Source organism: Chelonoidis abingdonii, chromosome 9 (genome assembly GCF_003597395.2).
Source record: "Chelonoidis abingdonii isolate Lonesome George chromosome 9, CheloAbing_2.0, whole genome shotgun sequence".
Classification (NCBI taxonomy): Eukaryota; Metazoa; Chordata; order Testudines; family Testudinidae; genus Chelonoidis; species Chelonoidis abingdonii.
Window position 1 is genome coordinate 58,512,750 of NC_133777.1, and position 13,936 is coordinate 58,526,685.

At 37.2% G+C, this 13,936-nt stretch overlaps 1 protein-coding gene across 3 annotated transcripts in view; it reads left to right on the top strand.

Annotated features, from left to right (window-relative positions):
• MYO1E (myosin IE) overlaps nt 1–13,936 on the top strand; it is a 147,520-nt gene that overhangs the window by 64,267 nt on the left and 69,317 nt on the right. For all 3 annotated transcript variants that reach the window (XM_032783616.2, XM_032783618.2, XM_075069581.1), the window contains exons 3-5: nt 1,417–1,506; nt 2,432–2,526; nt 12,804–12,891. In XM_032783616.2, the coding sequence (XP_032639507.1) occupies nt 1,417–1,506; nt 2,432–2,526; nt 12,804–12,891 (273 nt within the window). The remainder of the gene's footprint in view (nt 1–1,416; nt 1,507–2,431; nt 2,527–12,803; nt 12,892–13,936) is intronic.

Genomic DNA, 13,936 nt, shown 5'->3' on the forward strand with positions numbered 1-13,936 from the left:
TCTCAATGGAAAGACACCAGGTTAAAGATGGATTCCAGTTCAGGTGACATGATCACATGTCATTGCAAGACTTCATTGCGCACTTGCCAGCACACACACATAGGAAGACTTACAGGTAAAACACACCCATCTGCAGACAATTGTCCTGTTTAATGGGAGTCATCAAGATTCCAAACCACCATTAATGGCCCACACTTTGCATAATTACAATAGGTCCTCAGAGTTATATTTCATATTTCTAGTTTCAGATACAAGAGTGGCACATTTATACAAATAGGAAGATCACACTCAGTAGATTATAAGCTTTGTAATGATACCTTACAAGAGATCTTTTGCATGACGCATATTCCAGGTACATAATATTCACTCTTTAGCAAATTTTTATAAAATTATATAGGCTGTAATGTCACACATGGAATCTGCAGGAGCATTTCAGGTATCAGAATGTAATTACCCAAAGCAGAATTTAACCAGGGCACTAGTGAAGTCAATACAAACTAGATTTTCATACAATGACTTGTTTATACTGCTGTATATGCTATACACTATATATAGCTGTATATACTATACACTACATACCAATTGATTTATTTTATAATTATATGGTAAAAATGAGAAAGTAAGCAATTTTTCAACAATAATGTACCATGACACTTTTGTATTTTTGTCTGATTTTGTAAGCAAGTAGTTTTTAAGTGAAGTGAAATTTGGGGGTATGCAAGACAAATCAGACTCCTGAAAGGGGTACAGTAGTCTGGCAAGGTTGAGCTCCACTGCCCTACAACACCATTCTGGGGTGCTTCTTTCACAGTAACTTGCCTAGAACAGTGCCACCTACTGAATCACTAACACCACTTCCTGCAGCACCCTTAGTAAGTCTCTTATCAGAGAAGTGACCCAACCTGAGAGTGCGCTGCTTAACATCTGTACATTGGGTAGCTCCACTGAAGTTTACACCACTGAGAGTTCAGATGGTCCCTTTAAAATGCTGCTTTTTGTCACATTCACAGCAGCTAGTCCTTCTCAAGCTGTCAATAAGACACTCCAAAAGAGGCTAAATGGTTCAAATATATCATTTCCTTTTTTGTATTTTTACTGAAAGTGTCTTTTTTTTTTTTTGTCCTCAGATAAAGGCTCCTGAGCTCCACGCTTAACTTAAAAAAATTAAAATAATTATTTTCTGAATCACATATAATACGTTTGTATTTGTAAGCCTCAGTAATATCATTCTTACAATGAAGGATAGTTCTTTAACAGCACTGATGGGAAACCCAATTGTCTTTGTAAAGCTTTGTTTTATTGATAAATATTTATAGCTCAAAATATTGTATAATACATCACCAGTAATAAGGTAATGCTTTACGAAACTATAGCCACTGAGAAAGTCTCATGAACCTTAACTGCTCTTGAATACAGACATATATTGGATCTGTGTTAATCTCTGTGAATCCTTTCAAACAGATGCCATACTTTGGAGAAAAGGAAATTGAAATGTATCAGGGAGCTGTAAGTAAAGTTTCCTATAAGATATTGCAGATATTCAATTGTATGGTAAGGTTCTTCTCTCTTTGTTTGGACTAATGTCAGTATATGTTGACTGGTTTTGGTGGTGGTGGTGGAACTTACTGGCCTAGAAGAACTTAGTTTGAATGCATCTAATTTTAATGAAGTCCTGCTTCTTCTTTTCCCTCTATTTACATGTTGGAGTCACTGAAACAGAGTTAAGCTTGCAAAACAGATTCATTTATTGATTTAAGTTTGACCAAAATCAGGTTTCCCACATCAGACAGTTACCCTATACCAGAATTTTTCACCAGCTACCTACACCTTAGATCTCTAAAGCTGGACACCAAAACACAGAAGCCAGTTTTGAAAATTGGGCTGTAAGTATGGGGCAGAGGGAGGGCACTAGGACATAGGTAACTCAATCTGCTGCACTGGAATCAGGCTTGTCCATAGACCAAAAACTACTGAATATACTATTCAGTCTGAATGGGCTGGGGGGTCCGATGTGGCCAGTCAGCCTGAGGCTCTGTGCAGTGGTATAGCTTGTTTATTTGTTATCTTAAGGCCACTTCTGAAAGGGCATAAATTATGTGAGTTTCTCTTGGACAAGTATGTATTTAAGTATTCTACATTTTTAAAATACAATGTTTACATATCTTAGCCAGGACAAAAATTATAGTTGGGAGATCAATAACAAATCTCAACAGTGACAATGATTATTGGTTGCTATCATGAAAAAGGCTTCTTAGAAAGAACTAATGCTGATTTTAATATGTAACTGCTGAAGTCTGAGGCTCAGTTTAAGATGCAGAATGTTCTGTCCTAGCAAGAAACTCTTCCATGCTAAATACTTATATTATTTTTTTCTGTGGTATTTAATGTTCTGTCTGAAATGTACATTATATTCCCCAACCCCCTCCCATAGGCTCAGTATGAAAATCCACCACATATCTATGCTCTAGCGGACAACATGTACAGAAACATGATTATTGACAGAGAAAACCAGTGTGTCATTATCAGGTAAGAAACAGCTGTTCACCTATTAGAGCTGCTAGTTTAAAGCTTTCTCAGAAGGAAGTAGGATCTCATTTTATTGCTAGATTCCCTTAATTATATAGAATTATCCATTTGTGTTTGTGTTGTGGGGAATCTCAGATAATATTGATGAAGTATTATTTATTTTGGAACTTTAGAACACTGGGAGCATTATGGAGCTTTCTAATTGACCACAAGTGATGTCATAGCTATGTTTAATAATGCCCAGTAAATGTACAGGCTGAATGCTTTCCTTTATTTATATATATAAAAATTCAATTTCAGAAAAGCAGCAAGATACTCAAGCAAGGAATTTTTGCATTTCTCATGTGGTTAAAGTCACTTAGTCTTTGACCTTGTGCCCTGTAACACCCCGAAGGCATAATATAATCACCCACAAATAGGCCCCCTTTCATTTCTTACTGCAAAATTATAATGCACTGTACACTCGCAATCAACCGCATTCAGCACAAATGCAACCTTTTAGCACATCATCTGGTAAAAGAGGTTGAGTCTTATAAATTCTTTGAGGGCATTACCATACTTCTTTTTCTCTTTCATCAATTTTATATTAGTAGAATTAATACAAATGAAAATTGACTCTTTCAGGATTTTTTGGTTCCTCATTTTTGTTTTATAATGTTACCTTCATTTGTAGCTTAACAAAAAGAACCCTTCCCCTCCTCAATGCCTGATTCATGTCAAGGGTCCTCTTTCCAAAACTGCAGTGGCTCTGGAGAACGTATATGAAAGGGACATGATTACAAATAAAACCATGCTAGATGGTTTAAAAACTGGCTTTTCATATTTTCCCAATCAGCTCTATTCAGGACTTCCTTTCTACTTCATTTCCACAGGGATGTTGCTATATATGAGGTAATTGTTAGTGGGTTCTACTGTATGTGAAGTTGTTACTCCGGTGTCACCTGTTAAAGCTGCCCTGAACCTTACTTAGTTTTTTATAAAGTCATCACTAAATCAAACAGTGCATCTATAACTTCCGGTCTGAACCAAAAAGTATTTGGAATGACTCCTCAGCTATGCCCAGGAAGTCTTCCACTGTCCCTGTCCCACCTTAGTTTAGATCAGCAGAAAGGTATTTAAATTTGTAACAGCCCCCAAAGAGCTATCTGGCTTATGGGGATAACCAGTGAGTTCAGTCTACTCTGGCCACCCCTCTTATGCCAGGGGCTTTCAGAAGTGGCAAAGAGCTAGCTGTGTCAGCCAACATTTCCTCATACCAAGGAAACTTACAGGCACCTGGGGAGTTTTTTGGCCTCATTATGTGCAAAGAAGCCAGAGCAGGGGCCAGGATATGAGTCTTTGTATCTGAAGGAGTTCCTCATGCAAGGTTTTCTGCCATCATACTGAATGCCATAGTGTGAAAGCAGAGATCATCTTAACATGTGTCACAGATGAGCTGCACTTGAAAGCCTACAAGGAGGAGTCGTGTGAAAATTCTTCATACTTGTTGAATTTCTTTTTGAGCTGTGACTCATAGTCATGGCCAAGCTCCCAACGGTGACATCCCATAGTAGAAGAGTGTATGGGTGCTCCTAGTACCGGAAAACAAGAGCATGTAGCTCCTTTGAAATAATTGATTATACATATGCTCAGCCCCGCCCCCCCCCACCTTCTTTTTAGCAATACTAGAGTTATTTGGTCCCGTTTCTAACGTTCACAGATGTTAGAAACAAGTAAATTTTGTTTTGCTTTGAGCTTTGGTCCTTTAAATCCAGAGCTTGGGGTAGTTCATATGCAGGTCCAATTTATCTGAATCCCCAAAATTTGAGGGTTCAGAGAAACAATTCTGGATTTGACCTCCATAAGGGCCAGGCTTTCAAACATGCCTAGCACCCAGAATGTCAAGGTCTTTGGAAAATCTGGACAGTTATTTAGGTGCCTGAATTGTGACAGCTGAGTTTGTTTATAAAAGCCAGACCCTGATTGTGGGTAATGAGCTCTTTTGAAAGTCTGACCTGTACTGTAAATAAAGGACAGTTTGTGGTCTCTGAGACGTGTGCACAGCTTCATCACACTCTTCCTATGTTGTGCTTGATACATTTGAAGGGTATAACAAGAAGGAAAGAAGAAAATCATTTTCATTGACATTATATACAAAATGTTCCTCTTCCTTGTTGCATGTTTATTTTTCCTAAGATTATTTCTGAGAGATAAACACAGGAAAAGCAGGAGACTATGTTTCCAGATGCTTTTTATGTTGGTGTTTGATTCTGGGGACAACTCTGAATGGTTCACTGCTAGGTTGTTAGTTTTGTCAAATCAAAGAATTCAGCTGGTCGTACGGTTCATTTTAGTTCATTTTATATTTTTGTCCTCTTGATCAAATTCCATGTACATTGCTTTGGATTACTCAAAGATTCTTCTGATTATAACATCACAGCTCCTAATAGTTACATAGTTACAAGATGCAAAGCTGATCCACGTCTCATTCACTAGTCTAAATTTGGAGTGACTCTACTGAAGTCGATGAAATTATAATGATGTAAAGGCACACCAGTCTCTCGCTCTGGCATTGCCAAAGAAATGCTTCTGTGGGTAGCCTATTAGGGAGCATTCTTAAAAGATATCCAAAATAGGTCCATCTCTTCTTCCATACCACTTGTTATAGGCAGCTGTGCCCATTCTAGGACTTCTTTATTACTGATTATATCAGGCCATTTTACATAGAACATTCTCTGCAGACACCTGTAATGAAAGCTGTTCAATTTGCATTGGATGGACTTACTGTTTTCCAGGACTCTGCTCCATAGAGGAGGACACTTAGGACAGTGTTTCTAAAGATCTTAAATTTGATGGTTTTGTTAATCACATTGGACTTCCCTACTGTATAGTTTTTTTGAAATACAGCAGTTGCTTTATCTATTCTGGACTTTACATCAAACATGGAATCACCAGAATTGTGAATGATACTACCCACCTAAGTACATTTAGTAATGTTTTTCAAGGCTTTACCTTCCAAGTAGATAAAATCATTGGTAGGTAAATTAATTTTCATAACCTCATCTTTGTTTTATTAATAATATCTAATGATTTGGAAGACCATTTGTCTTTTGCTGCATATCTTTAACTGCTTATTCATAACACAGACAAAGTCTGCAAAGTCTAAGACTCCAAGCTCCCAGTCTATTCATGCAGTGTACATTTCCATACTGACAATCTGTCACATAACAAAGTCAATAGCAACGACAAATAAGATGGAGGACAGGATGCAACTTCGCCTGACACTACTGTAAACATTAACCAGTCCATTAGCTTCTGGTTTATCTTTACTGCACATTGAATGTTCTGATACAAATTTTTAATAATTTGAATGAATTTGAAAGATTTTGTTGTTTAATGTTATCTGTCACAGTGGTTGTCTATCTACATTATCAAATGCCTTTTGGAAACTCAGGACTACGGGGGGTGACTATTCATTGCTTTGCTCTACAATAGGATGAAGAGCTGGTCTACACAAGATCAATTTGGCAAAAACCAACCTGTTTGTCTCTAAATCTGCTTAGGGTAATTGCATAGAAGACTTTCCTCTGGGACTGAAAGCAGCATAATCCCGTGCCACTTGTTAAAAAACTTAAATATCCTCTTTGGGGGAGTTTGATTGTAATCCTTCGGTGTATTCTTTCTGCCAGACCAAATTGAAGAGGCATAGCAGGATTTTCATACTGCCCCTTCCACTTGCTTTAAGCAGTTCTGCAGTTTGGTCTTTGCCTGGCAATTTATTTTTCTTTAGACTTTCAGTAGCTGCTTTAAATTCATCCGGAGTAATTTCTTCACAGCAAACATCGAGCTCTTCTGTCTTCTCTACATTACTGAAGTTAAATGTTATTTTTGGTGAGAGTATACTAAGAATGCCATGGAAATGTTCTGCTCTGGTTTTCTTTTATTTATATAAGGTAGTTAGGGTTTTCCTTTGTTTATCTTTTATTGGTCCTTCCCTTCTGCAGCTAAAATCTGAAGCTATTCATTTACTGTTTTGAAAAAAAGGGTTCCCCTCTCCTTTTACTGATGCCATTTCTGTGTCCAGTGCCTGTTTATCGATATATGCTCTTTTATCCTTCCTGGCTGATAGAAGGGTGAGAGAGCCAGTTTCATCTAGTTAGAATATACTGAGTCTTGTCATATATCTTTCAAGGGAGAGACAAGCCTGTTTTATTTGTGGAATAATTACCATGTGTGTTAAGAAAACTGTACATGTTTCTAATTATAGCTGAAGAACACTGAGCTATTATGAATGATTGTGAACAATGTAAACAATGAGGCTATTCAAGGGTTGGATTCTTCCTGGCCTGGATGCAGGTGCACAGCGTATGTGTCCAGGTGGAAGGGGGAAGGGTGCAAGGAGCCTTCCTTAGCACCATTTGTGTGGCCCTTGAAGGTGCTAGGCAGAATCTCAGAGTCACTGAGATCAGGAGAAACAGGGATTGCTCTATCCCTCTTTTCCCAGAGCCATGCAGTGCTCTTTGGAGGAAAGAGGGCAGGAGGGGCAGAATGTCACAAAAACGTGGTTTGCATCTCCATGAAAGGCAAGAATGACGTTGAACCAGCTGTTCACAAAGATATGTTTGCATGGAATATTAATTTATAAACATGAGACAGTTCTCTATTGTCTGAGCCATGCAGATAATGGGCAAATCCTTTACTCCACTTGTCCATGGCAATTGAGTGGTTAAAGAGTTTGGATATTTGACAGTTTTAGTTACTAGTGCATGCATCTGCTGCCTCTTGTGAATTTCAGATCTGTCTGTGCACTTGTTCCCATATATGGAGGAGAGTGTGGTTTGAAGTGATTTGTCGTGCAGCCATAATGGCCAATATGTTATTCACAATAAGCGGTTTAGGCTTCAGCAGCAGTTTGACATTTCATTTCATTTCACTGAGTTTTGCTAAGGCATACACATGGTGATTTATTTAAGTGTATATTATTTGATCTGGCTTCTGTATTCCACTCTAATAGCCTGCTGAGCTGTTCGTCCCCACCCCGTCCCAAAGAAAAAAATGACTGCCCTTCAATGGATACCTAAGAACTGCCAAAAAAAAAAAAAAAAAATCCCCAACAAAAAACAATTCACTCAGCTGAGATTTGAACTATGAAGGGTTGTCTGGAGACTTGTTTAGATGTGTTTTTTAATTCCCTCTAGAACATCATTGTCTTGTGATCATGGCAATGGATGTTATGATTAGTAATTCCTGTTTTGTTTGAGATAATAGATATGTTCTTCAGATCATTCTTAAAGGGGTATGTTTCTGCAAAGGTGGAAGCTTTATTTCCCTTTTTTATCAGACCGGGCGACTTATTCCATGAAGTGTTTTAATGTGCTACGAAGAAATTTCTCAATTCAAGTCTCTCTTCCTGTTCTTAATATCAGCTTAGTTTTCATCTGCATCTGGTGATGTTTTCTTACAAGAAGGCTACCTATTATCACGTTAGGATGGTACAACAACTTTACTGACGTTAATTTACTTTAATAGAGACTTCTTTCCACTTTACCCCTTTCACTAAAACAATCTGACTAACACTTTATCTTAAATTGGTTAAAGTCAATTTAAAAAAATCTGGTCCTGCTGCTGCATTGCAAAGCCCATGCAAGCCTCAAACAATTGATTTTCTGAAAACTTGTGCAGCGGAGGATGCCGCTGGAGACGTGATTGAATCTTACTGATGGCAGCCACTCAGGAAAAGGCATTCACACACAAATCTTCAACATGTTAAGGAACACTGACAAAAGCCGCCAGCAGCACGGACAGAAATACTTGTATATAGTAAAGCTGATGGGGATGCTTTGAACAAAACTAAAGAAATGAAACTTTACATGTAGACTCCTCCAAACACAGCAGAATAATATTTTACATCTGCAGTGTCCTTGGTCGGTAGATCTAAGAGCACTTTGTATACATTAACTAAAAAGTTCTTCAATGTCCCAATCATGTAGATAAGTATTATCCCTCCCATTCTGCAGATGGGGAAATTTGTGCACGGGTTTTAAGTGACTTCCCTCAAGTCACACAACAAATTAGTGTCAGACGGGGGCATAGGAGTCAGAAGTCTTGATTCCTAATCTCCTACTTTAATCACTAAATTACCCTTCCTCTCAATGATGAAGAAGTGGAAATAAGTTTCTACATAATTCTTTAGTTTTATTCTGAGTTCAGTGAAGTTTTAAGAAACTGCATTGTGCAAATTTTGACTCTTCCAGAGTAGCAACTACTACTGGAAAAAATTGGGTAGACCTATAAAACATTTTTTAATTATTAGGAACATATCAAGAAAGTGAATTTGATTTCCAGTAAGGAAAGACTACAGGTTGAAAATTAATTATGTCAGTGCCACTAGCAATTTATTTTCCATAATCCAGTTTCTTCCTTTTTCTTTTAGAATATATACCATATTTCCCAATTTTTATAACAGCTATATATGGAAACATTTCCTACTATAACATGAGATAATTTCAAATGAAATGTCATTTTTATGTTTCTCTAATGAACTTGAGCCATTATAGCCTGCTCAATTTAAGAAACACGCACTTCTAGGATATATAAGATAGTAAAAGACTAAGATAGAAAATAGAGCTTGTATTATTTTATAATCGTTGGAGAAGTAAGAAAGCAGATAGGTGTCTGTGGAAAAACTGCTCTAGGTGAATCATTTACTGGAATTATCACAATTCTCAAGGCATTTGACTAATTTTGTATTTAACTCAGGAGAAGGCAAGATACTATCAAACAACGTGCATCAGATGCAATTGTTGCAGCATATAAATAATGTATCATTATCGTCATATTGCAGTTCTAGTTTAATATTGGCAATTTACTGGTCTCTGATCAATAAAACTGTAAAAACCAGGAAAAGTATGTGCATGTGTAAGTCTAAAGTAAACTGTGAAAAGGCAGACTTGAAACCAAGTCACATTATTTAAAGTATCACTTAAATCCAGAGACTACAAATAAAATGGAACTAAATTCCTCCATGTTAATATTCATGACTACCACTATTATTTAATGAATAATACAAACCACACATAATTTGAAGAAAGGGGAGGGGGATAAGTTATACAGTGAGGAAATCTTTTGTTTAAAGTGATTTATGACACTTTTAAATGGGTTCAAATTTATTAAAGGCTGTGTTATTTGTTTTAGCATTTCTTTCCCCCCATTCTCTGTAATTTGCCCTTAAGGTTACTACAGCATGGTCTTGCCAGGTATGCCCCAAATGGGATACTATAGCTTAGATATAATGGTGACTTTATGGGCTTCCCCATGTAAAGTTAGTTCTAAAGAGCATGCTAATGTTGTCTGGGAGGTATGCACCTGGATCCCACTGACTTTCGACTGGAGTTGTGTACCTAGCCTCCTGTGGTTCCTTTTAAAGGTTCTAGCTGTTATGTTGAGCTGCTGTGGTTAGATACAGAGAGAAATTGAACCCTTCCAAGCCTATCGATAAATGTCAATAAATGTTGATTTCACTGCACATGCATAAATCAGTGGAAAATATTTCCCTCAATAATCTTCAGCATTTACAAATAAACAAAGTAAGAAAAATGCTGGTTGAGAACTTACTAGCATCAAAATGTAGTGGTTTAGACTTTTGAGTTAGGTTTGTTACAAATGGACTAGTGAATGAATAGTAAAAACAGGTCTGATTGGATGATTTAAGGTGATTTAAGGCTATTTAGTTTATATATTTTGGCATGGGATATTGACAGTTTGTGTTTTAACAGTTTCTAAAGCTTTAACTTTTTGAATTTCATGGTCTACTGTCAGTAAATAATTCTGACTCCCCATAATTTCATGCTGAAAATTTAAATAGCTGCAAATCTTAAAAAAAAACTTAAAAACAAACAGTGATATTACCTGTCAATTATAAAAAAAAATAAAAATTTAATTCTGCCAAGCCTAGATACTATATCACTCAGGAAATGTCCTTGAAAATTATTGGTTACTAATGGGCAAAACTGTATTTGGAATGAGAGTATTCCAGGGAGCATAGCAGGAAGTAAATAGCATCTCTAGTAGGTCACAGTACTAAAGGTATAATTCTATCTAAGGGAGGACATCTTTTAAAAGTGAAAGTGCAATTGGTGGTTCATTTTGGAATGCCACTTCAGAAAGTTCTCTCTCCTATTTCATTTGACTCTCTTTAAAAAAGAGTGAGATACAATATGAGCTTAGATACAGCTTGGTTCTTAGTGAGAATGTAACATGGAACAATCAGTTGCACACATAGAAAATGGGAAATGACTGCATAGCAAGGAGTACTGTGGAAAGGGATCTGGGAGTCATAGTGGATCACAACCTAAATATGAGTCAACAGTGTAACTCTGCTGCAAAAAAAGCAAAACATCATGGGTTGTATTAGCAGGAGTATTGTAAGCAAGACATGGTAAGTAATTCCACCACTCTACTCCGCACTGATTAGGCCTCAATGGAGTATTGTATCCAGTTCTGGGTGCCACATTTCAGGAAAGATGTGGACAAACTGGAGAAAGTCCAGAGAAAAGCAACAAAAATGATAAAAGGTCTAGAAAACATGACCTATGAGGGGAGATTGAAAAAACTGGGTTTGTTTAGTCTGAAGAAGAGAAGACTAAGAGGGGACCTGATAACAGTTTTCAAGTATATAAAAGATTGTTACAAGGAGGAGGGAGAAAAATTGTTGTTCTTAACCTCTGAGGATAGGACAAGAAGCAATGGGCTTAAATTGCAGCAACGGTGGTTTAAGTTGGACATTACGAAAAACTTCCTAACTGTCACAGTGGTTAAGCACTGGAATAAATTGCCTAGGGAGGTTGTAGAATCTCCATCACTGGGGATTTCTAAGAGCAGGTTGGACAACCATCTGTCAGGGATGGTCTAGATAATACTTAGTCCTGCCTTGAGTGCAGGGGACTGGACTAGAGGACCTCTTGAGGTCTCTTCCAGTCCTGTGATTCTATGATCCTGTAGGGAACTGTTTTAATTCTTCTCATGTCTCCATACTTCTAAAAAATTGCTGATCCATACATACTGCTTTCTTTCTTTCTGCATACTCAGCCAGTGTCCCTCATTTTAGTCCCGAAATTATCCATACTCCACACAAATTGGGAGCCTCCTCATTCTTGTTGAATATGAGGACTGATGTGTCTTGCACCAGTGCAAGTGTAAATTAGGACTAATTCCATTAAAATCACAATTTTTAAGTGTGAGATCAGAATCATTCCCTATATGTAGTATCGTCTTAACCCATTCCAGTTCAAACACAGAAACTTTTATTTCCCCTTGAGAGGTCCTGTGATCTTTGTCCAATAGCTAGCAGTAGATGAAAGGGACTTCTAATCTGTTGCAAGATGTATCCTAATGTCACCACTGAAATGAAATATTTTAAAGGAAGGAAGGAAGGAATTGTGAAAAGTTAGAGTGGGGTATTAAGCCTTCTCGTAGCCTGTGTCAAGAGGGATAAGACCAGGAAGATAGTTCTCAGTGAGTCATTATTAATCATATCCTGAATGACGATTTCATTCAGGAACGCCTAAAAAAAAAAAAAAAAACTTCTGTGGAATCTAGGCAGATGGCTTCCCTTAAAACATAAGTCTGGGATTTTCAATGGAACCTAAGGGAATTAGGCACACTAATCCCACTAAAATCCTATGGGAATTGGGTTCTTAGCCCCTTGAAAAATTTCAATTTAAGTTTATTAATTTCTCTGTTTTAATACTTCCCCTTTTTATATGTCTGGTGGAGATTTTGTGTGTGTGTTTGTAATATTATTTATTCTATATCGTTCAGTGACAAACATGCCCCAGAAGTATCATGTTAGAATGTTATATGTCATATTCTATATGCTGTTAATCAGCTGATTTAAATTTGGGGCATATTTATTATTGTGGTAGCTGTTCTTGGTTAAACAAGGTAAATCGCAAGCAACTCCAATAGAAACCTGAGTTTCTCTGTATTTATACTTGTCTTCACTAGAGTTATTCCTGATTTAGTGTATCAGAGTGTAGAATTTGGGCCTGTGTTAGAAAACCTTTTGGTAGGAGTGACAATTTATCTTTCTTCTTTCAGTTACATTTTCCTCAGTGTTTCCTTAGAAAACTAAATCATGAAGGTCTAACTATCATAGACTTTTATTTTGGGGTAACCTCTCTATCTACACAAGTTTTAGCGCTGCTGAGTATGATGGTATTCCGCATTGTATCAAGTTCCGTGTTGTTTTCAGGTTTGAACCACTTAACAGATGTGTATTTGTGTTCCTCTCCTCCTAGTGGTGAAAGCGGTGCTGGAAAGACTGTAGCTGCTAAATATATCATGAGTTACATCTCTAAAATATCAGGAGGTGGTCCCAAGGTACAGGTGAGTTGATACAGTGTAATGTTGCTGTAAAGAAACCATGTCAAATCTTACTGTGTAGCCACAGTGCCAGGAATGACACTTATGAGGTAAATGGCTGAGCACACATGTACAGCCAACATAGATCCCCTAGCATAGAAACTGGTGTGTACTGCACAAACGGGTCTTCCAGAGTTCAGGTATCCCTGAATTGTACTCTGTAGGGGATGGATGAATTGGGGCCAGGGATTCACCCCTGCACAGATCTGCTGGTCCTCCACCTGTGGAGTCCATAAGATGAAAACCCACTAGTCTGAACAGATCCCTGTGGAACAGCTTCAGTGTTGATGCTGAATTATTTAAAGGTTAAAGATTTGGGGGGGAAAAAATTTTTTAATGGAATTTGTGACCTCAAGATGTAGGGAGAGAAGTTTAATTTATAGCAACCAAACATTATTTAACAAAATCTCAGAAAATCTGCTTTTTCTACAATGTCAAATATGAATTTTTACTAGACCTTTCAGATCCAGAGAGAATTGAACTGTGTCTCAGTGGTTCATATCTCCCATTAAATCATGGATTTGTGTTCACACATTAGAGAGAAAAGAGAAGGACTTTTATTAAACATCATTTTAAACAAATTATCTAGTAGGAAATGTAATTTCTGGAAGCTAGCTAGAACGGTGAATAGTTGCTTGTTAATAATTCTGAAACGTGTCTGCACTATCTACACAAATATTTTAACTAAAGCTAATAGTAAATTAGCCATAAAATTCCACTAATGGAGTTCTATGAGATCATCAACTGATTGACAAACAACTATTCTAGGTAAGTAGTGGCTACCCTTTACCAGTATGCTTCCCCTGCCCCCTATCCCCTGCTTACCATAATACATTGGCCTTAGTACAAGCTCTGATGATGATGATGTGCTTCCTGTTTTTTGGTGGGGAGACAATGATACAGGGAACATTGCACAGTCATTCAATAGCAAAGGGAAAATGTGCATTGTGTTGTTTTTGGAGTGGCCTTAATTGCATTATAAATAATTGTTTCAGTTATTTTAAGTAAA